Source organism: Camelus dromedarius, chromosome 5, assembly GCF_036321535.1.
Source record: "Camelus dromedarius isolate mCamDro1 chromosome 5, mCamDro1.pat, whole genome shotgun sequence".
In the NCBI taxonomy this organism is placed as follows: domain Eukaryota; kingdom Metazoa; phylum Chordata; class Mammalia; order Artiodactyla; family Camelidae; genus Camelus; species Camelus dromedarius.
The window spans coordinates 16495084-16522957 of record NC_087440.1 but is presented as its reverse complement, the minus strand read 5'-3'; the positions used below and the strand labels follow the sequence as shown (position 1 = coordinate 16522957).

At 41.5% G+C, this 27874-nt stretch overlaps 1 protein-coding gene across 1 annotated transcript in view; it reads right to left on the bottom strand.

Moving 5' to 3' along the window:
* Positions 1-27874, bottom strand: part of FBN1 (fibrillin 1) — a 239305-nt gene that overhangs the window by 182892 nt on the left and 28539 nt on the right. The window contains exons 2-5 of the mRNA XM_010998625.3: positions 25678-25760; positions 23503-23601; positions 14089-14184; positions 10507-10602 (exon numbers count right to left, since the gene is read on the bottom strand). Coding sequence (XP_010996927.2) covers positions 10507-10602; positions 14089-14184; positions 23503-23601; positions 25678-25760 — 374 coding nt within the window. The remainder of the gene's footprint in view (positions 1-10506; positions 10603-14088; positions 14185-23502; positions 23602-25677; positions 25761-27874) is intronic.

Here is a 27874-nt window from a genome sequence, read left to right as displayed (position 1 = left end):
TATTTTTAAGAAACCTTAAAATATTATAACTTGCTTTTAAGGCTTCCTAAAAGCCATGAAATAGGATTCTCAATATTTTATGCTGATGTAAGTATTCCAACACAAGATCAATAAGTATCTTGGAAAAAAGTTTTTTGACAAGGTAAATATGCTCATTCCTTACCTCTCAGTAAACATCATTAAAAACAGTATCCCCAAAGACAAGAACTAGGTCGCCCAATTATTTTAAAATGTAATAAAATGCAAGAAAAATAGGAATTAATTAGAGGAATAAAAGTACTAAAATGGCTGATTTGACTTAAAGTGAATGACAAAGACCAAAAGTTTACTATATGCATTAACCATTCACTAGACACATGAATGGGGTCCAGGCAGCCAGAGGTGGCAATGTCAGCGAAGCTGCAACAAAATTGATGGGGTTGGTTGGTGGAGCTCCCTATGGTCAGGAAAGGATGGGGGAAGAAATACATCTTAAACTTGACTTTGAAGGAAAATATTTAACCAATCTGTAAAAGGAAGCTCTAGCTCCAAGGACATCTGATGCTCCTAGTTCTGGTAAGTAGACCCCTCAAGGGCTGGAAAGATGACATGCATGCCAGCCACATCAAACCTTTCAGAACCAGAAACTGATCACTATTTAATGGGATAGTCCACTTTGCCTCAGTTATACTGTATTTTTTATTGAAGTATAGTTAATTTAGAAATATTATATTAGCTTCAGGTGTACAAAATAGTGATTTGATATTATCACAGGTTATACTCCATTTAAAGTTATTATAAAATAATGGCTATATTTCCCTGTGCTGTATCCTAGATCCTTGTTGCTTATCTATTTTATACATAGTAGTTTGTATCTCTTAATCCCACACCCCTATCTTGTCCCTCACTCCTTCCCTCTCCCTGCTGGTAACCACTTCTTTGTTCTCTGTATCTGTGAGTCTGTTTCTGTTTTGTTATATGTATTCATATTTGATTTTTTAGATTTCACATAGAAGTGATAACACAGAGTATTTGTTTTTCTCTGCCTAACTTATTTCACTAAGCATAATCCTCTCTAGGTCCAACCATGTTGTTGCAAATGGCAAAATTTCATTCTTTTATGGCTGAGTAATATTCCATTTTATTATTCCATAATATTCCATATATATATCGCATCTTCTTTATCCATTCATCATACTTTAGAACATTTGAGAACCAAACCCCAGAGATTACATTTAATTAATTTCAAAATTTTATTAATTCTAAAATTAATAGATCTGAAAGTGCTGGATTAAACTATGTAAAAACAGCTACCTTCCTTCAGGAATCCCAAGAGCTAATATGCTAATACATCCAGTGCCTTTTCAAAAAGATGACATGGTGTAGAGTTTCCGAAACACTATTGACCATGGAAATTTCATTACATGGGACTCCTGTGGGACTAATGTTCTACGAAAAGCACTTTGGCACATCATCTGGACCACAAAGTCCCATATATTTGTTCAGTGTACATTTATAAACCCAAACCGGCACAGACTCTCTAGAGGCCATAACTACTAAGGAACAGAAACACTGAGCATTTTCAAGGTCTCTCAGTTGAGCGTGTAAAATTGGTAAGGGTCTCCAGACAGCTAGCCATAGGATTAAGCTAAAATGGTTTCAGAAATAGATCAGTCCACTTACTAATTTATGGATACGAAGGGGAATTTTTAAAAATCTCAGTCCATGCGTCATACAGAAACTGCACAGAAGCACAGCCCAGTAGAACAGAAGGGCATCGCAGAGAGATCAGAAATAGACCTTCTCTTCTTTGGAGCTAAGCAAGTTGACATCACGTCCCCTCCTCGTCTCTCCTAGGAGGTCTCCCAACACCGAGAAGCTGGCACGGCAGGCACTTCCTAAGGGTGGCTGTTTCCTCCCCTTTACCCTGGTCAGTTCCAGCCTCTGCCTCTTTGTGCTCTTCCCTCCATCTGTAGGTAACCACTTCTTTGCTCATCTACTCTGACTCACTAAATCTATGCCCTGCGTGGGTTTTTAACTTTTTTATATATGCATTTCTTTTTTTCCCAAAAATGATTTTCAGTCCCTGATGCTTCCTTCTGATTCCATCATGTGCCTAGCTTAGGGCAGGGCCTTTAGGAAATATTTGCTATGGCTGTTACATCTAATTGTCGTGACTACAAGAGATTTCGCTCATCACTCTTATTTGAACAAAATTTCACCTAGACAAATATCCTCAGAAACTAGACTCTAATCTGAGGTCCCTAGTGCTGTGGTTTTTTAAAAAACTGGTTGTTTACTTTTAAGTATCACCACAGGCTTTGATTCCCCTAAGACGCTGCTTTCTTAAAAGTTGAATAAACAGCACCAGGAAGAAAGAAAATAACAGACCTGACAGAAACCGTAGGTGAAGTGAAGATGTGTATTACCAGGAACAAAGCTCTAGAAACATGCTGTCCAATATGGTAGCCACTGGGCACACGTGGCTATTAGCTGGCCTGAACTGAGATGCTACATAACATATGCATTAGAGATCAGACTTCGTATGGAGGAAAGAATGCAAAACATCTCAATAACTTTTAATACTGAGTATCTATTAAAATAAAACTTCTGAATATACTGGGTTAAATAAGATGTATTATGAAAATTAATTTTACCTATTTCTTTTTACTTTTTCATGTGGCTCCTCAAAAAGTTAAAATTATATATGTGGCTCACATTGTATTTCTATTAGTGTTGTTCTAGCATTCTGAGTGTCCAAGCAGAAAAGCAGTCCAAATATTAATTGTGGCTAAGTTATAAGAATTATATCTGTTTTAAAGATAGTTTTATTTTTTTAAAGTTCATAAGAGCTAGAAAAAAGAAAAAGAAAAAGAAACAATAAAGTTGAAAACAAACTGTCTTTGAAGATTAAACCATTTTACCAAATTTTACATCAAATTCCATGGCTTATTTAATTATTCACTTTGATAATATTAGAGGATGTTAAAATGGAAATTTCAGCCAGAGAACAAGGCAACAGAGGCCACATTCTAAGTCAAGTTGACACTAAGAAATAGAATTTACAAAGGAGGTGATGACAGTCTGGTCACAGGACTCTTAAACCCTCATGCATATCAAGAATATCAAAATGTCCAGGTAGTAAGAGACGGGAAGGGAGTTACTTGGGAGAGGGCTGACTGTCACTCGCTCTCTCTAGGAAACTGGTGGAAGATCACCACATGACAAGTCATGAGAGGGGCTTCAAGGAGACTGCCCAGCCTGCATGAAGCACGATATGCAGACACTGCAGTTTGGAAGACACTGGGGACTGGGGACTGACTGTCCAATGCCTAGAAACTGGCTGGCCAGATGCTCGGACATGGTTCAAGGGAGAGGCCGTTACTGTGTCAAAGTTGGTTTGCACTCTGGCACTTTATTGGGGCAAAAAATGCACGGATGTTTTCCGCTAACTAGCTGTGGGCTGCTGCAAGAGAAAGCTGATGTGGACTGGGCTTAGATCCTTTCTCAGAGGGCTGCCTGGAGCAGCGCAAAGGCCAGATGGCTGGAGGTACCAGTGGACGCCCCAGGTTGAGGAAGGAAATATAAGTGACCAGTAAGAACATAGATGCCTTGCCCATGTGAGAGACCCACAGGGCAGAAAGTCTGAAAGGGACCAGAAAATTTCATCCACCAGCAGGGCAAGAACCAGCCCACTGAGTGGGCTGAGGCGGACTGCGATTGGGAGACAAAAACTGAACTACTTTACAGTTGCATCCCACCAGTCCTGCTGGTTCACAGGAGGCGCACACAGCCTCGGGAGTCATGGTAGCATGTGTTCCCCACACACACACGGCTACTCAACCACAGAAACTGAAGGTCTATGTCAACAGATGTATTTCCTGGAACTATTGTAGGAAAATCAAGTTTATTCAATGATCCACCAACTGCCAAATGTTGCAATACCGCTTTAGATGCATTTAAGGCATTCTGCCTCTGCTATCTACACATGAGTATTTACTTTCTATTTAGACTAAATGCCAAAAGCTAGGCTCACAGAGGGCTTCCGCATTTTTTAGAAACAATATATTACTTGTTACCTTTTTAAATAAAAAAAAAAAAAGCAGGGTTGACAGAGCTCTGCCTTCCAAAGACACTCTGAGAATGGGAGTTAGCTCACGGCGTTTACTCTGGGAATTTTAAGAAATGCCTCCTAAAATGTAAAATCATGCCAAATTCGCATCATAAATGCAGCTCTGTAAAATTCACTTCCAAATGAGGTTGGGGGTGGGGGGGAGTGTAGAATCTACATTTCATCAATGACTTCCAGAAACAATTCAAGGGAAAAAGCACAAGAAAACCAGCTCTTGATTCCATGAAGCAGTCCAGACAAGCCTCTGAGAGCAGGTCATGGAGCTGCTTTCTTTTTGTGAGGCAAAATGGATCTCAAAGTCACCACCTAACGATTACGTATTCGGATCATTATATGGTAGTCCTTCTCTTTCATTAGACACACTGCAGACACTGCTGTCCTGGCTTCACAAAATAAATGTTCGTCAACTGCTTTCAGGAGAGCTTCTTGAACTCTGTTCAATGAAATCATCAAAAAAAAAAAAACCCTGCGCAAAATCATCATTCGTGAATCATCAGAGGAACTAAGCTAGAACAGCAGAGTTTCTCATATATCAACTGCATAGACGAGAATGAAGTACAACCAACCTACCTATTCTCTATTCTATTCTTCCATTATTGTAAAATAAAACACAACAAAACCAAAAGCAAAACACTAAACACCTTTTCCAGCTCCATTACCACTGGAATTCCTTAAGAGGGCAAGTGCATGAACAGAGTCAGTTCCCCTTCCACTGTCGTGTTGCTCTGATGGACTATGAATGTGCACCGTTCGTTCACTTGCTTTCTACTCCATATTTGCCCCCCCCCCATCGTTCCTTGTTCTTAAAGCCATCAGTTCAGTAATGCTTTCCCCTATACTTTTCCTACTAATAGCCAACAGAACAGCCAACAGACTTTCTTGATTTGGCAAAAATCCAAGTATTGTCTTCACAGTTTAGACTTGGGTAGAAATTGAACACTGAACAAACGATTCAAGATTTAGAAGAATTCGTGTCCATGCTTACATTCAAATGGCACACAATGAGGATCTCCAGATAGAGTAACAATAGAAAACTTCTTGTTATTAAGTCTTCATACTCTGGTTTGCATAAAGTTTGACATTAAAATATTAAGCCAATGAGTCATGCAAGACAATTCTTTTCACTGCTTTTCAATCTAAATCAATTTTCAACCCCAGACAACTAACGTGTTTGACTATCCACTGTAGTCACTGTAACTGACACTATTTTAGGCTGTTTCTAAAAACTCAAGTGACTCCCATAAAGGGAAAAAAAAAAATGGTTCCATACTCATTTGAATGAATTGCTGACTCTGTAAAGGTAACTCCAAAAGAAGAGTTTCCAATTATGGCTTGAAGACTTGTAATATTGTAGGAAAACTCTCTAACCTTCCATGGTAACTGCACTAAATGACAATATTCATTTTGTATGTCTACATTTAAGAATGTTGGTTCAGTCACTTGAATCAATTTATATGTACTGCAGACAGGAATCATCCTTTCTCCAAGAGTGGATTATTATATTTAAAATATCAAAATCAATCAAAAAGATAAATATCTCCAAACCCTGCATTACACACATCCAAGCAATACTCAAGACTCTTTTTCCTTGGCTTTTAAGATTATTTAAAAGCAACTTGGCTCAACTCTACCAGAGAGGAAAACTACCTACCTAGCCAAATTTCTTGAAGGGCCTTTTTTCCCCCCTAATCTATAACTTCCACTCTAAAACTCTTAGTTCTAGATTTTTTTTCTTATAATTCCTCAGAAAATTTTCTATAGTTACTAATGACCTCTTCCCAAGTGAAACCCAAGTGTGGCACAATGGTTATGCACACAGGCTTATGAATCAGACTGGCTGGGTTCAGTTTTTGATTGCACAAGCCATCTGACCTTGGGCAATCTGTTTGACCTCTCTCTGCCTCTGTTTACTCCTCTATAAAATGGAACCCATTATAGGACTTTTCTCACAAGATTGCTGCAAATCAACAAAGTTAATGTTCAGCACACTGCCTGGCCCGCCCTAATTACCCAGCCCACGTCATCTGTTATTACCTCAAACGGCCTCTTGGCGATTCTCATTCTTTCTTGATTGCTTGAAGAATCTAACAACTGCCAAGCTGTTTCTTGAAGCCCTTCTTGCTTTGAGTTTCTTTGACTCACTGCTCTCCTGGTTCTCCTGTTTCTCTTCACGCTTCTCAGTGTCTGTCCTTTGTTCTTGTCTTTCCTCAGCCTGATCATCATCAACCCCTCCCCATCTCCAGGTTCAGGTCTGTCTACATCATTCCTCTCTCTTTCTTCACTACCTTGAGAGGTCTCACCTGCTCACATGATTCACTGTGTTTAGTGTAAGAGCATTTAACAAGCTTTTAAAGAGTCTGCATTCTGAGGCAAGATGGCCAGAGAAACCGTGATACCACACAGTCTTGGTGGTGGTAACTATGGCAATACACAGCTAGCTTAGGCTGTCATTGCCAAAACAGGCACTGACATCATTTCAATATTCTAATAACACATGCTGCCATGCTGTACCACTGAGCTTATGCAAGAGTAAGTTTTACTGGTTGCTCAAGACCCAAGCAGAGAGAAGGCAAAAATGAGGGGAAGGGGGCAATCAGGAAAACCATAAATGTAAATTTACAGTAAAAACATGCAAGAGGAACAATGAAAGACACTTGGGGTGTGAAAGAAAACACAAAGAGATGCAATCTTTGATATAGAATGCAGCAAGAGGGGGCAAACTCAAGTGCCCACAGGGGCTAAAAAGCAAGCTAAATGAATAACGTCAGCAGGCTGTATGACAATAGGGAGTGGTGGGGGCTGTGGCAAATTGAAGACTACGTCTAAAGGTAATCACATTCAGTTTTTACAGAGTAAACATTACAAGCCAAACAAGTCACAGGCCCCCACTCTTCTTCCTCTGAGTAGAGAGAGACAGGCAATGGTGTCATTGTCACCTGTCCAATGGGACTGACTAGCCAAAATTTTTTTTAAAAACGTATTATTTTACTGGCTAAAAGCTGCAAGTGAGACAAATTTGCTTCACAGTCTGATTGCATTTGTTGAATAAATGTTATGATTCTTCATCCAAGCATGGATCCACCGCTTGTCTCCATCACAAACCAAAATAGTGTGTTCATGGATTATTAAGATTCATTTATTGGCTTAAAAATAAAAAGATTCATTTATTGGCTTAAAGTGATCCACATCCTGCCAGTATCACCCACTAAATGATTTTCTACACTTGAATGGGCTCTCTGAGGTAACTGCAGAGAAGTGAAGTTCCAAGATCTCCCAGGGACAAAGACACTTATCCTGAGAAGTACTTGTAACTGACATTTGAAATGTCCCCTTCCAAGATGTTACATCGTGACATGAAGTTGTATGTTTCTTGTCTGTCTATTGCCATCTGGTTTAAGTCAAAACATACCTTTGTTTCTACATCCTTGACAACTGAAAGATGACAGTTCTTGTGGCCCTGAAAGATCATACGTCTGAAAGAGTGGGCTGAATTCAAGTCGGCCTCAACACTGCAAGCTCTGCTTAAAATGAAACCATTGAAACATATTCAGCATTGTCCACAAGGAGGCAAACAGCTATTACTTTCAGGAGATATTTATTCATTATCTGATCATCTTATCTCCAGACTTCCTGCTGCTGCAAAATCAGTTCAGTTCAACATTTATTGGCCATATACTATGCATCAGGCACTGAGCTTGATTTGGGAATTTAAAAGATGAGGCAACTGTCATTGCTGCTGAAGACCTTACACTCTAGTGGGGGCGATGGACATGGACACCTGCTATTTCAATATAACGTGGTAAGAGCTATCACACAAGGAGTGCAGAGGGGCTGGGCACAGCTCAGTGGTGCAGCGCATGCTTAGCATGCACGAGTTCCTGGGTTCAATCCCAGTGCCTCCATCAAAGAGAGAGAGAGAGAGAAAGGAAACTACAAACAGAGAGTTCAAGGAATGGGGTCAACAGTATCACATTCAAAAAAAGAGAGAAATGTGGAGAGAGTGCTCAGGGTGAATGCAGAAGCAACCCTGGGCTCAGACTCCTGGAAGAAGGAAAGGAAGTTAGTAAAGACTTCCTGGAAGTTCATTTTTAAAAATAAAAAGCTGCACCCCAATGAAAACATGAGGCAACTGGCCCAGGTAATAGACAACTCAGGTAAGTACACTAAGTCACCACCAGGGGCGGCACTGAAGACCTCCCTGTGCTTCGGGACAGATTTGCCCTGACTCGGTCCTACATTTTTAGTATTGAGTGAAAGGATATACTGCCTCTAATTCTTTAAAGAAGTCAGATGACTTCCAAAAGAGCAGAAAACAGAGAAGACACATAAATGGAAACACAATCCTGGGGTCAAAGAGATGTTGCTCTTCCACGCGGTGAGGGAAATTACACTCCTGTTTAGATAATCACCACTGCGAAGATTCTATATAAACTATATCTCCACCTTAGTGCCAATTTCAGGATGGTCTTATCATGGAGGAGAGTGGTTAAAAACACTCCAAAACTTGGAGAAATCTCTGTGTAATATGCTAGTTCTGATTAGTAATTTAGTAACTTAACCCACTCACATCATTTCTTAATCTCGGTCAAAGATCAAGTCTTTGAAGAAATAACTGCAGAATGGTTAGATATCATGCCCTGTTTTCAGTATCTGATAGATATTTTAGACTCTGTTATCAGTACCTGAACTATGTGTATCAGTACTCACTGCAGCAAATTATTAACCACTTTCTTAGAGGTAAAGTGCCCTGTAGCTTCATCCTATTAGTGGTTTTTCTAAAACAAATTAAATGCACTATTACCATTTGAGGAATTATTCTCACACATCACTGCCCAAGTTACACGTTCACAATTTTAATCTCAACAATTTAAATCCCCTATCATCCTCACTGAGTAAATAATAAGGCCACAGAATGATACTACCCAATCAAAACAGTGTCTTTGTTACTCTCGATACCATTAGATATACATTAGCTCCAAACGAATATATGTGCGTTCCTATATGACTGAAGTATTGTGCTGTATGCCGGAAACTGACACAACACTGTAAACCGACTATACTTCAATGAATATATATACATATACATACACATACATATATATATAAAATACATCAAGTTGTAAAGAGAAACAGTTTTAAAGGATTCCAAAATGATGCCAAGTACAATGCTAAAGCCAAGAGTTCTATGATGTATCCATATCAGAACCATGCAGTAGCCTTGTGAATAAAGACACAATGTAATTTACCCAGTAATAATTGAGTTACTTGCTAAAATATGTATTGCTGCTTTATCAGCAAAGAACTGAATTTAGATGAACTTGTAAAAAACAGAATCAGAAAACAATTTCTCACACACCACCCTCTGCTCTTTGCTTTCAAATAACATATATTCAACATTTGCTACTAAAGCTTTACTTTCCATCTTAGAATAAAATGATCTTTACACAACTCTGGACAAAAGTGTTGACTGCAGTTTAAAAAGTTCATGAGTATTTTTCAATAGTTATTTTGCATGAGTACTTTTGCAGTTTGGTATGAAATGAAGTTCCTAAACCTTCACTGTAAAACTAGGAATGCTGAGAACACGGCTATGAATGTAGAGACAAGATGATCAACAAAGCAAAGGTCGGGGGTAGGAGGAAATTTAAGAATACCGCACACCTACATACATCTCAATATCATATTTGCATTTATAGGTAGGCAAATCTGGTAGCCATCTCTTTTACTCAGGAGCAGTTGTATGCATTAGACTTGAAAACAGAAAACCCACATTCACATTAACAGCTTAGTATTATGTGTGTGACCTTAGGCAGATCCCTTGACCTCCCCCATCCCTTGACCTCCCTCATACAGAAAAGCAAGGCTGATGCTACACAGTCAGCGGACTACACTCAGCACTTCAATCAACCATGTGTGTGAAAGCACGGTTCCTCAGCTATCAGTATTTCTAGTTACCTTTGAGTGCTCAGCTTGCATGCCACTACAGCCGCCAACAGGTCCTAACAGATCTTTAGGTGTAATTTTATTTTCAGTTTGAACTTTTTCCTCCCCATGCAGATGTTTCGCTTGGAGCCACTCGCCTAGTTTACTAGGATAATAACGAACTCAATCCTTACTCTATGGAAAATTCTCCTCTTTTTATCCTGCTGCCAACTGGTACTTAGGCACAGGCTCACTACTGAGTGCTGCAGTCCACTGGCAAGAACCGCTGACTAACCCGCACCGACTTAGAGCCACTGGCCCGTCATCCTAGGCACCTTCCCAATGATGATTCTGAGCCCCCCTGGAAGCTAAGCAAAATTCACCAAGCGGCCGCAAGAACCCCATGCGTGTTTGAATCAATACCAGCTTTAGCCACCAGAACATCCTGACACCAATACATTTTAAAAAGTTACCTCGTTCACACTGGGGTCCAGTGAAGCCGTACGTGCACGCGCATCGATTTGGGGCCACACACCTGCCTCCGTTGAGGCAGCCGCTTTCACAGACAGCTGTAAAATAAGGAGACAGGGGCTGAGAGGTGTCACCTGACAGTAGCTGCTAATGAAGTCACACTTACTGTCCCCTGAAAGGATGGTAATAAAAGACCTAAACAGTCGCCCTGGTATTCGTTTTCATCGGTTACTGCGCAGTTGCAGCTCCCCAGATGTTCCTCAGTGAACTCAGGTAAAACTCCCCAGAACAGGTGAGTGTGTACCTGTGTGAATGCTGACAATTCCACTCCAAGAAGCAGCTGAGCAATGCTTTCAGTTTTACCAATCTAAAATGGTTTATAAGGGACACCCCTGGATGAGGACGACCTTTTAAAGGCAAGCTGGGGGTGGGGGAGGTATAGCTCAGTGGTAGAGAGCATGCTTAGCATGCACGAGGTCCTGGGTTCAATCCCCAGTACCTCCATCAAAAATAAAAAATTAAAAATGAATAAAAACCTAATTATCTCTCCCCCCAGAAAAACAAAAAACAACAAAAAAAAAAGTGTATCAAAAAAAAAAGTAAGCTGACTCCTTCGCATATGATTTATGTTTAACATCCAGAAGGCTCTCATGAGGGGCAAGATTGGCCCCTCGAAACGCAGCATGTTAAATTGCACAATTAACTGCAAATGATAAAAAATGAATACTGACATTTGGTCATTTACACACCAGGATGAAGACCCAATTGAGTGTCATGACAGAATGTGGAAAATATTGGCATGTCCAGAGATCCTCGAGGGAAGGACATTTTACTTGTTAAGAAAGGCATTAAAATAAGATCTGAAAGCTCACGCCCTGAACAACTCTTCTCTATACAACTCCCTGACACTTGCTTGTGGCATGGCCTCTCTCTAGGCATCTTTACCCACGGGTGGCAGGCTGTCCCTGCCAAATGTGCCAGTCCCACCCACTCTTCCAAGCCCCAGCTCAAACCTCACTCTTCCGTGAGGTTTCCCCAACACCTCCATTTAAATTCACTCCTCTTTCATGCATTTCCCACACATTTTTCCTGTGCCTGTGTAGCGGTCATGGAGCTAAGCCACTCAGATCTCCCTCCAAGAAAACTTACCGTGAGGAGCTTAGCTGACAGCCCCCAGTGGCTGCACTTTCGGATCCACTACAATGTTCACACCAAGGACACCCTCTCCTGGATGCTACCAACCAGCGACTAAGCATGGTGGGGTACTGGAGACTGGGAGTGTCTGCCCAGTACGAAACTACTCTGACGGGCAGCCTTTATACCCAGCTCCCTATCAGCCTGGCCAAGGCTTTCTTTAAGGCTCACACTATAGTCTGAGGCTCCCTCTGCACCATCGTAATAGTCTTCCCTTCCTTCTCTCCTTCTGCAGGGGTCTGATTTCCATGGTGGTCTGAAGGTTCTCTCTTCTGACTCTTTATTCTTCACAGGCTTTTCCCCCCAATAAATCTCTTGTGCATCTGATTCTGTCTTGGCATCTGTCAGGATCAGAGCACCTGAACTGAGACAGCCCCTTACAGCCAAGAATTACAGCAGGAATCACAAAATTAAGGAGGTTTTTGTATAATCGTTGTTCTGATTTGCCTCTTAATTTACAGTTAGGGGAGGATGAAGGGGGTCTAAGCAGAAAAGAAATTTTGACTTTGCCTAAGCCAACCCTCCCATTTCACAGAATAGGAAACTGAAGTCTAGGAAAGGTTTTCTGATTCTGCAGGGGTTACCTGAGTGTCTGCTGTGCACCGGGCTTTGAGCTCCGCTCCTGCTGGGAGCATCGAAGGGAACAGGAAGGTGCACAGCGGCTCCTCCTGATCCCCTTCTGAAAATGCCTCTGAACCCATGCCCATCCTACCACCTCTGTAACCAGCACCTTAATACTAGTCTTCCTGCTTCCTGTGTCTTCCCCTTCAAGTACAGCCTCTGCACTGTGGCCACAGTCATCTTTCTCATTGTAAACTGCTGTAGGTGAAGCATTTGAGGCCAGGACTGTAGCATTAAACGCATGGGCTGTGAAGTGAGATTGCTGGGGATCAAACCCCAACTCTAACAGTTACTCCCTGGACGGCCGGAGACAAGTTACTGCAGTCCCTGTGCCCCGGCTTCATCATTTCATAGAGGGTAATAAAGTCCTCTAACTCAAAGGGCTGTTGCTACACTAAATGCACTAATCCATGAAAAGAGTTTCAAAGTGTGCCCAGCATATAGTAAACAGAGTAAATAACTCCACAGATGAACGCTGTTGGCTGCTGTTGTCTCACTTCCCTTCCCTGGCTCTGCACTGGGTGAAAACATGGTACAGGCACCCCAGACCTGGTCCATGACTTCCGTTCTGACTTTGTCTCCCTTCCCATCACTTCCCTCAGCACCTGAGTTCCGGTAACATCAAAGCACCTGCTACGTCCAACATCCCGTGCTCTGACATGCTCTGGTGCTTTGGCCTATGCTGTGCCAGCTGCCCAAAAGGCCCATCTCCCATCATCTGACAAGTCAACTCCCACCCATCCCTTAACACTCTGCTCAAGGGTCTCCCACACCGGGGAGGCTAGCCTACCTCTCCTCCCTCCATGCTACTGCGGTGGGCTGCAAAAAAACTCAGTCGTCATTCTCTGTGCATTGCCAGTGTGCAGTCAGGATGGCATCACCCAAACTTTGGTCTATTTATCACAGCATTATTCATCACAGCAAATATATATACAATGCAAAAATTAGAAACAACATGCTTAAACGCTCATCATTATGGATTCACTACATAAACAGTAAAACATCCATATAATGGAGTATTATGCAACCATTATAATGTATTTTAAATGTTTAATAACATGGAACATACTTCTAACAAAATATTAAGTGAAAAGTCCTATGAAAAATTATGACTACAATTATGAATACAAACTTCATGTACCAAATATGCACTTAAAGACTAGAAGGTGATATCTGGAACAGCAGGACTGCGGATAATTTTATTTTTAAAATTTTTAAACTTATCTGAATTTTCTGCAGAGTATATATATTCATCTTGGTTTAATAAAACCATAAGCTCTTTTAAGGGAATTTTCATCGCAAAGCACCAGGACTGATACAGAGTAGACACACAGTAAACAGTGTTTATGAACGAACCAACACTGACCAGCAGCTTGCTAAGTATTAAGTACCAGAATCTAGACTGGGAAACTAGAGAGACCCAGACACCACTCATCAAGATATAGGACGTGAAAGGTGACGTTGAGTTTTGAAATACTTTATTGGAGATACTTCTTGAAAATGCAGGTGGAGATGTTTAGTAAGCAAATGGAGGGGATGCAACCAGAATGAACAAGGATTCTACACCTCAGGTGGTAACTGTAAACCAGAGGTGAGGTAAACAGGATGGTGGAGGTGAGTGAAAGAAAAATGAATCAAACAAGAGTGACTGGACATCTGCAAAAATGCCGTGTCCCAGGTAATCAAAGAAAACCCACCAGCACTTATCTCTGTATTCTCTTTGTCTATACAGGTTACCACCTAGACCACTTATGACTATGGTTACTTACGCTGTCCGCAGTGGGTCCCTATGTATCCTTTCTGGCACAGACAGTGATCATCACTGCAGCTACCTCCATTCATGCAGCGAATATTACAGTGCTGGACTGGAAAAGGAAAAAAAGAGAGACGGATTTAGCTTTGCACTTTAAGGACACAGATTGCAATCATTCATAGGAGTTGATTTGTAGTGATTTGAAGAGAAAATAAAATGGTTTATCAAGATCTATATATTTATGCAGAAATAAACTGACAATGCTAAGCATGTTATCTTTTGTGTCCATAAAATCATTTACAACGCAATGTCATTGTTTCTACGATATCTAATAGCACTAAATGACTTCCCTAATTTAGCAGAATTTAACCACTCAACGTGATTTCTGTAATTTATACCAACAAGAAAGCAGTGCCTCAGCTAACTAAATGAGACAAGATGACAATGGCAATACTTTCCTGTTAAAAGATTCAGAGTCCCAGGTAGGTGCGCCGGAAAACAGTCAGAGTGACAAATTTCAAGAGATTTTGTTAAAAGAAATTTTGGAGGCAGCAAAAAGAAAGAAGAGAAAATCCCTACCCGGCACTTAATAATAAGACTTTGATAATGGAGACAGTGGACTTGGCTCAGAAAGAGCTGCTTGTTTAAACTGTAACCTTATACCAACTAAGACCCACAGTGTTTGAAATCCACTCTTTATCACGTTGTCACCTACAGAAGTGTGAGAGCCTCAGCGCCTGGGGCAGGACGACCACGGGCAGGTTGACTGGGACCTGAGGCAATGAGACGCTAGAAGGAGCCGGAGTGACAGACACCTGTGAGCAAGCAGGACCGCACAGCGTGTGCTCTGGTGCCTCTAGGTTTAGGCTGCCTCCGCTTCGGTAATTTAGGAACTGAAGGAACACGTTCCAAACCCCAGGCTGTTCCTCAGTCCTCTAGAAACAATTAACTACCTTACTCGGAGAAGGCTGAAGACTTGATCCAATTAAGCCTTCATCATTGCTGACACATCCCTATGTAGGGAGGCCAGGATCGGGCATGGAACGTTGGCTTACTCTGTCCTGTCCTCCCAGCGGGGAGAGTAAATTCCTAAAGAAAAAGGCTCAATGATGTTACATAAGGAGCAGAGGAGCCCTTCTTCAGCGTAAGAGCAGCAATCAGCTGCTCATGCTCGCTCTTGTGCTCAGCCTCCCTGGAGCACAGGGGCCAGACCTTCTCCCAGGAGCAGGGAAAGGACTGCTCGCAGTAGCCACGTTCTTCAGCATCCTGCGTTAAGATGCTCAGTTCAGTATCCCAAAGAGGCTGCTGACTGCAGGAGAAAGGGCCATTTTTATAAGGAGCTACAAACCTCTCGGCATGACAACAGGGAAAAGAATGTGCCAGAACCCAAAACTCACCATGCCTCACAGAGCACCACCGAGTTAAGTCAAGTTGAAAGTGATGCACCTTTTCAAGAACATGTCACATACTTCCTGAAACACCATCAAAGGCCCCCTCCCTCCCTCCACTGTATGAAGAACCTCCTCCACACCAGCATTCAAAGCCCTCCTCAGGATGGACCCACGGGCCTCTCAGGGCTCCTCTGCCTACTCCTAATACAGCAGATCAGGGACTGGGCCGTAGGATGTATCATTCGCTCCACAAGTGGCTCTGAGCTCCTACTGAGTGCCGCACCACAGGCCAGCGCTTTGTTTGTGCTGGTCTCTTCGTAGAATCTCTTCTTTAACCTGTCTCTTTGTCCCTGACTCGCAACCCCCAACATACCACACACACACGGTTCTCATCAAATACTGAAGTCCCCCCTCGCTCCAAGACCCACAGCGAACGTTGCTTCTTTCCTTTGATCTTTTCTGATTTCTGTTCTCTCCTTCCTCTCCACTTCTTCTGACTCCAGAATACTTAACACTTCTCTTTGGAGATGTATATTACATAATCAAACCTATCTTTTTTTTAATTTATTTCTCCTATCCGCAGCCCACGGGTCTAAAAGCATCATGAGAGTGGGGACTGGGAAGCATCATGAATATTAATTACATCCCCGTCAGTGCTCAGAGCATCCCTTGCCTGTTTGCAGGTGCTGTATGAACCTTGCTAAATTCATTTCTGTTTGCTTAACTCACGCTCCATGATAATGACATCAAAAGCTGTGCTCAAACACTGAGACTGCATAGTTGCCCGCTGTGTCCCAAGCACTACGCAGCACTAAGTAGGTGGCTATTAAAAATATTTTTATCTTGGTTTCCCCAAGAAAACAGAAATAACTCCTCTGCTGGAGCATTGTGATACAAATCAACCAACCCAGGAAACTGATTAAAACAAACTGTTATTTTAGGCTCCTAGGATTCTATTAAAACGTCTCAGCCAAAAGGCTCTATGAACTAGAAAACTATTTACAAGTATACAAAAGAAATGATTCGGTGAAAAACTTGGATAATATTCTAAGTAGGTCAGGAAAAGGTGTAGAGTTGCTTTAAAATCTGAAGTTAAACTTAGTTTCATCCTATCTTAGCAAAACAGTGAGGATTGGGAAAAGCACAGGAAATGATGTCATCTGTCAAGCAGCACAGGGACTCAGCCCACAAACTGATTTCAACTAAAGCGGTTCATGCCAAGAGCTAATTTCCATTCCCACATAAGCAACAAAGCCATTTAGCTACTTTGAGATAAAGAAGCTAACAGTAGTTTAAAGAGTGACTTTACATTATTTGTTCAAATTGAAAAACAGAATGAATTCTTTCTGGGAAGAATGGTAAGTTTACATTTAAATGTAATATAATAAAAACCTCCCTGATATGCTTTTATACTTTTTTGTTTAACCCTATCTTTCAGGTGAACTTTTTCCAGCTTAAAATACTCTTTCTTCTTTAAAAAACAAAGCCACTTGGTCAGACTTGTGGCACAATGAGGCATGGTTAGCCCGGTGGTCCAAATAAACCAATGAATCATGATCTTTGGGCCAAAGGGTAACAGGATCTTAATCACCCACTTTGCCACAAACATGTTTACCAAATTCACATTCTTTGTGAGTCTTAGATCTTCAGGAGAAAAAATATTTTCCTAAAGGTGGGCGTCATCACTCAGGATTTCTGTGGGGAATGAAAGGAACTAGAGATGTAGGGTCACTACACAGCAGGAACTGGTTCCAAACTGGCTTTATTTTTGGTTGAGTCCTGCCATTGATGCACATTCTAAACTTCCTCTGATGTGACCAGGAATTCCAGATGTCTGTCAGTTAGGAGACCAAGCTCTACATCTCTGGAAGAAGCCAAATGGTAAGTAAGGGCTCCACTTAAACCCACATGATGCTCTAAGTACCTCAAGTCTGAATATATTCCTCAACTCCATCTGCGTTAACATTTTACCAGAGACTGAAAATACTAGGGGAGTTCGAGTGTCAGTGCACAGACCTGTGCTGCGACATGCGGGCAGCCCCAAGGAGGACTTCCCTTCGAAGATGGGCAGACAGCCTCAAAGGCTTTCAAGTAGGGCTCTACATCCCAGAACTAACAGAAAATGTTGCCATTAACCTGTATCCATACGGAGTCTCAAACGACTTATATGTTCATTCCAGGAGATGTCAGCCAGTCATTTCAGTTTGCCGGGCACCAGAAAGAGTCAAAGACACTTTCTCTAGATGATAGCCCAGCACAAACCAGTTCTTAAAATAACCAAGCAGAAGAGAACAACGTGAGCATGCTGCTGGAACAAGAGAGACGCGAGGCTGGCACTTAGGCCTAAAAGCAACAATTCTACCTCAAGTCATGATTTTCTTTGGGCTGCATTAGATTGGGAATGAGTCTGAAAACTTCCATTATCTTGGCAGGCGCAAGGGGCTGAACGATCCTTGGGAGCAATTTGCAAATAATCATCTGCATGACATGTGATTTTAACTCAGGCACTAGGAAAAGTACAAGACAAATTAAACAGCTAGACTAACTCCTGGACTCTACACCTGAGACAGCAGTCCACAGGGACAGCCAGAGTCATTGCAGGACAAAAATGATTTTCAGCGGGAGAGGTAACAGTAATGACGTTTTCCTTAAGTGCACACACAGCCTGCGGCGCCTAAAGACACAGCATTCAAAAGAGCAACTTCATTAAAGTATCTCAAAACAAAACAAAACAAAAAACTAGCAGAGCTGGAAAAGGTCAAAAGAAAGAGAAGTCACATGATAGCAGTGATAAAGGCACTTCCATAGAGGCCAGACTAGAAAGCAAAGAACTCAGCTGTTTCTGTGGACAAGTCTGAGCAGATTCCATCCGCTCCTCTCCTGCCTGTCCAGATAAATCTCACACTTTCCTGGAAAACTTTTCCAAGGGTTACTTCTTCCAGGCTGGCTGCACCACCACCCTCCCATCCGCTGAGTGTCCTCATGCCTGCAGCACGTGGCTGCACCACCTTTGCTCAAACTCACAAACACCCTACTCTACAACTGTTCCCGTGGCCTCCCTACACCCTTAGAGCTTGGATTCGTGCTGGGAGTATCAGTGCCCCAAACTCTAACTGAACCGACATAAACTGAAAATGATAAAACTATCCAAGTACAAGGGATTCCAAATAGCAAAGATGTCAGTACCCCCAAATTGAGACACAGGCACAAAGCAACTCCTGACAAAATCCTAGAAAGATGTTTCTCTAGATACAGACAAGATGAATCTAAAGATGAATCTAAAATGTATATGGAAAGAAAGGTAAGGGAACTAGAATAATATCTTTGAAAAAGAAGAATAAAGTGGGAAAAATCAGCCTACTCAGTTTTCACAACTAACCATGTAGGTGCAGTCATCAGGACTTGTATGGTCTGAGAGGAGGGAGAGAGCCACATCAATGGAATAAAACAGAGAACCCTGAAGCAGACCCATACAAATACGCCCAGCTGATTTTGACAGAAGTGCAAGAGTAATTCAATGGATGAAGGACAGCCTTTCAGGAATACAGTGCTTAGAGCAACTGGACACCTACTAATATCAACTCGACCTCATACCTCATACAAAAAGTACCTCAGCATGGATCACAGATGTTATGTGTGAGATGTAAACTTCTATAGCTTTTAGGAAAAAACTGGAGAAAATCTTCAGGATCTAGGGCTATGCAGAGTTCCCAGACTTGATACCCAAAGCATGACTTCTTCCATCAAAGGAAAAATTGATAAATTGGACTTAATCAACTTTTAGAACTTTTGCTCTACTAAGAATATGAAAAAGCAAGAGCCAGAGTGGGAGAAAATGTTTTCAAATCACATATCTGACCACAGGCTAGTTTTTAATATATTAAAGAACTCTCAAAATAGCAAAATAGCAAAGAATCCATCAAAGATCTAGGCAAAAGACACAAAGAGACATTTCACTCAAAAAGACATAGACAGGTGACAACTAAGCACATGAAAAGATGTTCAACATCATAAGCCAGCAGAAAAATCCAAATTAAAACTACAATGAGCTATCACTATCAACCTATCAGAACAGCTAAAATTAAAACTAGTGACTGGTGAGGTGCAGAGAAACTGGGTCATTTATACATTGCTGGTGGGAAAGTTAAATGGTAAAGCCACTCCAAAAACAGTCTGGCAGTTTCTTAAAAAGCTAAATATGTAACCTCCATACAACCCAGAATTTGCATTTCTGGGCGTTTATCCCAGAGAAATGAAGACTTTTGTTCACACAAAAACCTGTACATAGCTGTTCACAGCAGCTTTGTTTGAATAACCAAACTTTCTCGAAGGAACTCGGATTTCTTTCAATGGGTGAATGGCTAAGCACACCATGGTACAGCCACAGCATATAAAGCTCCCCAGCAATAAAAAGGAGCAAACCACTGATATCTACGACAACAACAGTGGGATGAATTTCCAGAGTCACACTGCATGAAAAGAGCCAGTCCCAAAAGGCTCCACACTATGCGATTCCATTTGTATAACATTCTTGAAATGGCAGAATTACGGAAGTGGAGAACAGGCTAGTGGTTGTCAGGATTCAGGAGACCATAGGAGGAAATGACTATAAGAGAGTAACATGAAGGGTCCTTATGGTGATGGAAGCGTATCAAGCATCTCGACTGTATCAACGTCGGTATCCTGGCTGTGAGGCTGTGATACAGTTTCACAAGATGTTAACACAGGAGAAATCTCTATGTGTTATTTCTTACAACTGAATGCAAATCTGCAATTATCTCAAGTTTAATTTTTTAAATCCTTTTAGAAAGCATAAAAAATAAAACAGGATGAGCATGAAATTGATCTCCAAAGTCTAAAATATGAAATTTAGGGAACAGCTTTTATAATAACATGTTGCATACTATTTAAGAAGATAATCTAGTTTATATTTATATATATTTAAGAAGAGTTGGAATAAATTCATAGATTGGTCACCCACGATAGGGCTTTATGAGAATGAGGGTTGCTAAGGATCCACCTTTAGCCTCAGAGACTGATAGAGCAGAGAACAGTCCTAACAGACCTGGAGCTGAAGCCTAGGAAACCCACTGTGCTGACTCTGTCTAGCCGATCCTCTTTTTTGCCCTGGGGCCTCAAATGACCGGTGGCAAGACTCCCAATAGGTTAAGGGAAGCCATGACTTCCTGGTGTCCAAAGGAATTGCTGGCTGGCAGTTTGGACTTCCTGGAAATGCAATCTCTCATTCAGGCTGCTAAGAGGTCATTTTCTATTTTAAAAGTCACAGGACATAAGTTGAAAACAATCTGAAAGAAAAACCTTCCTTTCATTCTTTTTATTTTCAAATGAGAAAACTCAAGCCTCAGAGGTGCTGCAACTTGCCTAGACCTCCTTGACTTCATCACATAACAAGCATACAGTTTCTTGTGGGAAGTATTGGTAAAATGGTCTCAATTTACTCCCTCCCAGAAGAACCACGGGGAGTAAATGCAGACATTTCACTGAGTTGGACTATCCTTCTGTCAGCAGGAGAGTTAGCAGAGCGATCTGTCCACACTTATCATCTACCACACCCTGGCCAGGAAGTTCCATAGGATGCCAGAGCTGTTCCCCAGAACACAACTTCAAAAGATCAGAAGTGAATTCCGATCATCCTCAGCTACCCTTAATTTAAAACATTCTGCCATCTAGCCATCTGAACATTATGAGTTCAGGTAGAGTCCAAGCCAATAATTTTAAAGGCTCCAAATGTCTCAAGAACTCTGATGAAACCAGATCCACCCCCTCACACTACTCTCATCCACAAGCTGCTTGGGGACTCCACCCAGTGTCCGAGTACCATAGATGGACCCAGACCTCCTCAGAGAGCACCACCCAGATGCCTTAGACTTCAGCCTCTCCCCTCATCCGGCCCACAGGACCTTACCACTACCTTCCTCCTATCTCACTGCTAGCGTGAAGACCACTAGGACCACAGCTTTTCCCTTAATATCATTTCTCCACATTGCATGACTTTTACTTGACTAAATTATCAGCATCTCACACTATCACTGAAGACCTTTCCAGCTGGATACCCAGTTTTGCCATCTGGCTATATTTTCTTTCCTCAAAGGAGTGCAGTGCTGTTGGTTGGTCCAAGGACCAGTCTGAAGGATGGTTCTATTCCCAACCTGGTATGTAGACTCGTTCCCTACTCCCAGGCTCTCACTCCTCAGAAGCACCCTGGAGGTCATCCTGATAGAGATGGAAACATCTGACACGTTCTTGAGAGTACGGCCAACTGATGTCTCCGCCTTGTCCTATGTCTCCAGCTCAGGTGCTCCTGATACGTAGAATGAACCTACTGCAGCTTGGAGGACACACCTTAAAAACCAAGCTGAGATCAAGTAAGAACACGCCCCACTCACTGCAATAAGCCAATGAGTCCCAGCCCCTAGGGCAGTTTCTTTCCTGATCTGCAACTGTCTCTATTTACTACTAGCCTGTCTCTGTTTGGTTTCCACCAGAAGCAAATTCCAAGACAAATTCAAATTTGAGTCGTTTATTTTAGAAATAACTTCAGGAAACACTGGTAAGAGACTGGGAAAGTGAGACAGGAAAGAGAAGGAAGCTAATAAAGTACATTATAAAGCCTATTCCTACTGTGGGCAGCTGGGCTCAAAGCCACTAGCATACTTCAGAAGACATTGCAGAACGTATCTCACAGTTATGCAAACTGGGAGACAAGGAAGCTTATCCAACACTCTCCTTGCATCATTGGTTAAAAGGTGCTTCTAGGGCCAATAACCCCCTCAGCCTTTCCAGCTTGCCCCACATGCTCCCTGGCCACAAAAACATGACAGAGCTCTCAGGCAGAGTCACTTGCGTTCACCCATGAATGCCAAGGTGTGAGTGGGCACCAAGAGGGTCTGCTACTCTGTACAACTTGCCCCCTCCTGTTAACTGATTTATGAGAGCCATGGTTACATGTTAGGACTCTTAACAGGTAACAAATCTTGATCATGCTGAAGTCTCTACTGGCAATAGACAAAAGAGAAAGCGCTTATTCTGCAATACTTTTCTCCTTAAAACCTTGTCAAAACTAATGGGGTGGGTATAGCTCAGTAGCAGAGCGCATACTTAGCATGCATGAGGACCTGAGTTCAATCCCCAGTATCTCCACTAACAAAAGAGATAAAGAAGTCTATTTAAAAAACATTTCTTAAAAAAAAAACAAAAACTTGTCAAAACTAGAACACACTGTAAGAGGAGTGTGTTTTCTCACCAGAAATGAGAAATGGAAAAGGAACCTAAGATTTTTGCCTTGGAGATGATCAAGGTGCTGAGGGGCTGTTTCTATAGACATGAACTCCAACTTTTTTTTTAAAAACAACCAATGACGCGTCTCCTTCCCAACCCCCACATTTCTCCTAATTCACTGCTAAGCACCCTACATTGAAAAACAAAAAAACAAGAGGACAAGCAAGCAAAGGCTCTGAATAATGGCCCGTGTATTCATTTGGCATCACAGAATGAACAAAGCGGTAAAATTCTGAAAGGGAAAACACGTCTGTGCTTCACGATAAATCACCCCCAGGAACCGCCATAAGGACTGCTTACATTTTCTTCTTGCAAAGGCCGGGATCTCAGGTTGTAAAAAGTGTTTAATCAGACTCTTATTGCAGTACCACAAGGAAGAATGCCTAGTTTTCTTGAGCCAAAAATGTTCATTAACAACTCATTTCATTGAGCATCTTTTATGGTGTTTACATTGGAGACACACAGATGAATAAGGTGATGCTTACACAGAAGGAAGCCATAATCTTTGGATTATTCATAGTAACTATGTCCCATAGGTAATTTCCCTATAAAAAGTGAAGAAGGGAAATGAGAGGCCAGATTGAAGAAAACCATTCCAAGTATTTGGGGCAGAACAGAGAAGGCAGATGTTCTAATGAAAAAATGTATTGCAGGCAAGAGAAAAGCCAAAAGCAAATTTAGGAGAAAATAGGGCATAACCACATAAAATAATATTATATATAATGACATGTTATACTCACTGGATCTGGAGCCACAGGAAGGAGCTATCTGACCAGATGGGCAAGTGCACATATTTGGCCTAGAACAAAATCCATCCCCACAGGAATGCCGGCAAATGGCTGTGAATAAAATCAGAGGTCTGTTAGCACATGGCTTTAGGACATGGTGATTTACAGGGACCCAATCCTCAAGTGGGGAGACCGGGGCTATCAGCTTCCTCGTCAACTGTGCCATCATGACTTATGTGACCTTAGGTTTCCTCATCTGTAAAACAAATCTGCTGGACTAAATAAACTCGGGCTATAAGATTTGGTAACTGCCTTATCCATCTCAGTGGTTCTCCAGCCTCTCTTTGTTTATTCCACAGCTTTTAGTCTTTCAAAAAGCCCAGGATATCCTATGAAGAGGAAACACAACAAACACAAATCCTGCATGTATATATGTATATGTATGTGTGTGTGTGTGTGTGTGTGTGTGTGTGTGTGTATTTCATATATGTATATTCTATCTTTATATTAACTTTAAGATTTAATGATAGAAAAACTGCAGCAGTATTCTTGGGAGCCTATTTTTTGTAAATGCTTACTGTTTAGTCATTTTTATAAACATACTGTGCTCTGCTAAGACCACTTCCCTACAACAGACCCTGCCAGTTGAGAACACAAGATCTACACAGCAACTTTTATCCTGCTGTGAATTACATAAACTGTGTGGGAGGAGACGTGTGCAATCCACTTCAATAGGATTGATTCTACTGTCAGGAAGCCATTCGTCTTTTAGAAAAGTAGTAACATTTTCATGCCACCCAAAGACTAATATCCTACTGGTACCAAATGCTCTGCTAGTGACCAAAAGAATAAGTTTAAATGGCAAATGGTTTATATTTTTCAGAAGACTAGGGGGTCGGTCACTACTTTTTATACTCATAGGCATCACCCTTTCCTCAAGTTCCTCCACAGCCTTGCAAGAGGCAAATGATATATGCAAGGCTAAAAAGAATACCCTTGACAGAAAGTGCCCTGAAGCATTAGAAGAGCTTAGGATAGAGACTGAAAACCATACAAAATAAGGTGTCAAAGGATCCTGTGCACGTTTATTTAAACACCCGAAGTCAGCATTTCTCAGAGATTCTACAAAACACTAGGAAAATTTTCAGGTTTTGTTGTCAAATTCATTGAGAAAACTCCAAATACCATTATATCCCTCTCTAGTGATTCAATTTAGATCTTGAAATAAACCACAATGAGCCAAATGAATAAGCTGCTCTTAGTCAAAATCAACAATGGGGAAAGGGATTCACTTTTCCAGGTCACCAAGAGAATGTTGTTTGAAATAATCTCTTCTTCTCCACAGACCATTCACGGCCAAAAGAGAAGAGGGAATTAAGTGCTCCCTTAAGGTCCTTTCAGTCTTCAATTTCCCCATTATGGTAATGAGTTTTCTGAAAACTGAGAACTATTTCGTAATTCACCTGTAAATTCATCATTTACAGTCACCACCCTGGAAAAGTTCATGGAGGACAGATGCCATAACTAATTTGACTTAGGATCTCCATTAACTAGCACCGTGTCTGGCATGTGGTTTGTCATTCACCATCTGTGGGACAGGATGAGAATCTGGAGGTTGCCATGGCAGCTGGGGCAACAAAGGCATCTCTGGTACCATCTGAGTTCTTCCCCTAGTCTTTCCCCTCATCTCCATCTGATGCTCCATCTGCTTCCTTTCCCCTTTATCTAAACTTAGGTCTGCTTTTGGCCTCGACCACCCAAATTCAACATACAAGATTTGGGTAGATTTGTGGGTGGCCAACAAAGTTAGAAATTATAATAAGGAAAACAGCAATGAGAAACTTTTTTTTTTCAAAACCTCATCAAAGTGATTATATAGTCCATGCAGCCAGGAACAACCTATGCAATGACCTGAAACCTTGATCAAAGTATCTCCGTGGCCCTGTTCCCTCTATCTCAGAAATATTCTAAAGAAAGTTACTGAATTAAAGTGTAACAGTGGTGTGACCAAGTTAACATAGTTCCCAACCTGGATTCAGAGAAATTAGGAAAATCTCCTAGCTGGAAGTCTCCGCTATAAATACATCAATGGTAAACAGTTACAAAGGACCAAATACTAAGAATCACCATGCAACCAAAACAACAGACAAAAAACATGAAAAAATGACAGGTTATCTATTTACTTACGGACAATACACTGATTTCCACCAGGTAAGGTTTTCCATCCAGGGCAACAGTAAGCATTATAACGTGATCCACAGACATTGGGTCTGAAATAAAAACAAAAAAAATTCAATCACAAGAATTCCACAGTTAAAAAAAAATAGTAGTATATGACCAAATAAAAGGAAAAAAATCTTGAGTTACTAAAACAGTATGAAACTTTGCAGACAAGAAGAGTAAACTCATGGGACTCAATGCTGGCTTAGCAGTTTGGGACACTTTAACATAATGATACCAATCAGGATATGCTTAATATCATCTATGCATATCGCACACCAAGAAAACAAAAACCAGAGACACAAAATCCAGTGCTTTCTATCACAATGCACAGATACAAAAATTTTGGAGCCATGTGAGTCTAGTTGAAACAATAAACTTACCAATATAGTTTTAAAAATCATCATAAAATCTCCTGAACATATGATTTTAGATTTCTACTCACTGAAGTTGTATACATTTTTTCCTATGGTCCCGCTCACCTCTAAAATGTGACCGCATTCTTCCTTTCACCAGAATTACAGGAATGCAAACTCTGACATTAGTCAGGAAAAATTAAAGCCAAAAGATGTAAATATTTCTTTAGCCAAAGTTTGGAAACATAGTTACAGGAAAATAAAGTTAATGTCACTCTGGGTTTCTTGTTTACAGACAGTTAGTCACACGCCTTAGAGCAAAGCTTCCACTTGTGATCCATTCAGGGTCCAGATGATCCATATGCAACAATTTAAGAGAGCAACTGAGTAAAGCTAACTTTACATGAGAAACGAAGGCAGGGGGTGGAACACACAGAAATCCCAAAGAAAATTTCTTTCACCTTGCCACATCTGAGGGCCTAAATATTGATGCTAGTTCTTGGGAGTTCAGGGGATGATAAGGCAGGTCAAATGTCTTACAATCAATTTCACAAACTAGGAGCTATCCCAAGGCTTGCTGGTCTAAACACTGCAGTCGCACAAGCATCAGCCTTTAAACACAACTGCAGAGCTACGACGTACTTTCAGTTAAGGTGCGCTCGCACGTTCTCCCTGCACATGCACAGAGCCCTCCTGCATCTCCTCTGAACTCACTACGTTAACCACGTGCAGGACTGGGAAGCAAGGTAAAGTCTTTGCCCTGCCCTGTACTCCTCTTATAGCCCCACAGAACCTGGAACACTCTGCAGGGCAAAATGCACTCTTCGGACCAACTGACGCTGAGGTCAGAAAGAAAAGTGTAGGAAGAAGAATGGAGGAGCCAGGGAGGGGGACCAAAATATTCAACAGCCCAGGGCTTCTCCAAGGCTAGACAGAAAATGATTGGAGAGAGTCTTAACATGTGCATGACCTTAGGGCCTCTCTGAGCCTTAGTTTCTCTACAATTGGGAGAATGAAATGTCTGCCTTGTCCACATCACTTGCGTGTACACATATCAGATGAAATAATGAGCACAAAAAGCCTGCATATGAAAATGACAAGGAACACGCCGCAGAAGCAGCAGCAGCAGCAGCATGGTGGAGTCATCTGCCCTAAATTAGCTACTCAGCCAGAGGAACCAGAAGTGATTAAGGAAGAGAGACTTTATTAGGGATTCTAAGCCAAAGGCTCTCAATCCTTGGTCCTTCTTGTAATACAGTTGTGCCCCAAACTTCAGTTCAGAGTGCCCGGAACATCCTAGGGCAACTCAGAATTTTGGAAAGGGAAGAGGAAAAGGCATGAGAGAAGGCTGGGGGTAGGGGGACACGCAAACCTTCCAAACTTCATAAAATTTCTCTCAATCTAAAATGCCAATCCAGGCCGAAGTCAACCACTTCCAACCTTCCCACCAGCAACAGCCCATTACAACAACTCCAATGGATCCAGTTCAACCCCAGACCAAATCCTGGAATAGCTTCAGGGGACCCCTTGAGCCTCTGTAGGGTGTCCTGTGGTTGGAGCAACCATGTTTTCAAACAAAAAGCAGGACATATTGTCTGACAAGAATGAGTGTATTTATGGAATATTCATTCACATATAGCAGGGTGAAAAAGCTAAGGAAAAAAAAAAAAAGAGTCCAGAAGCAGCCATTAGTTCTACAAAGCAAGATATTCAAAAGGCTTTCCAAGGTATTTGAAAAATCACAGAAATAAAGACACTCTTTGTTGTTTCTTTTGAATCAACCTACAGACAAAACATGGACGATGTCA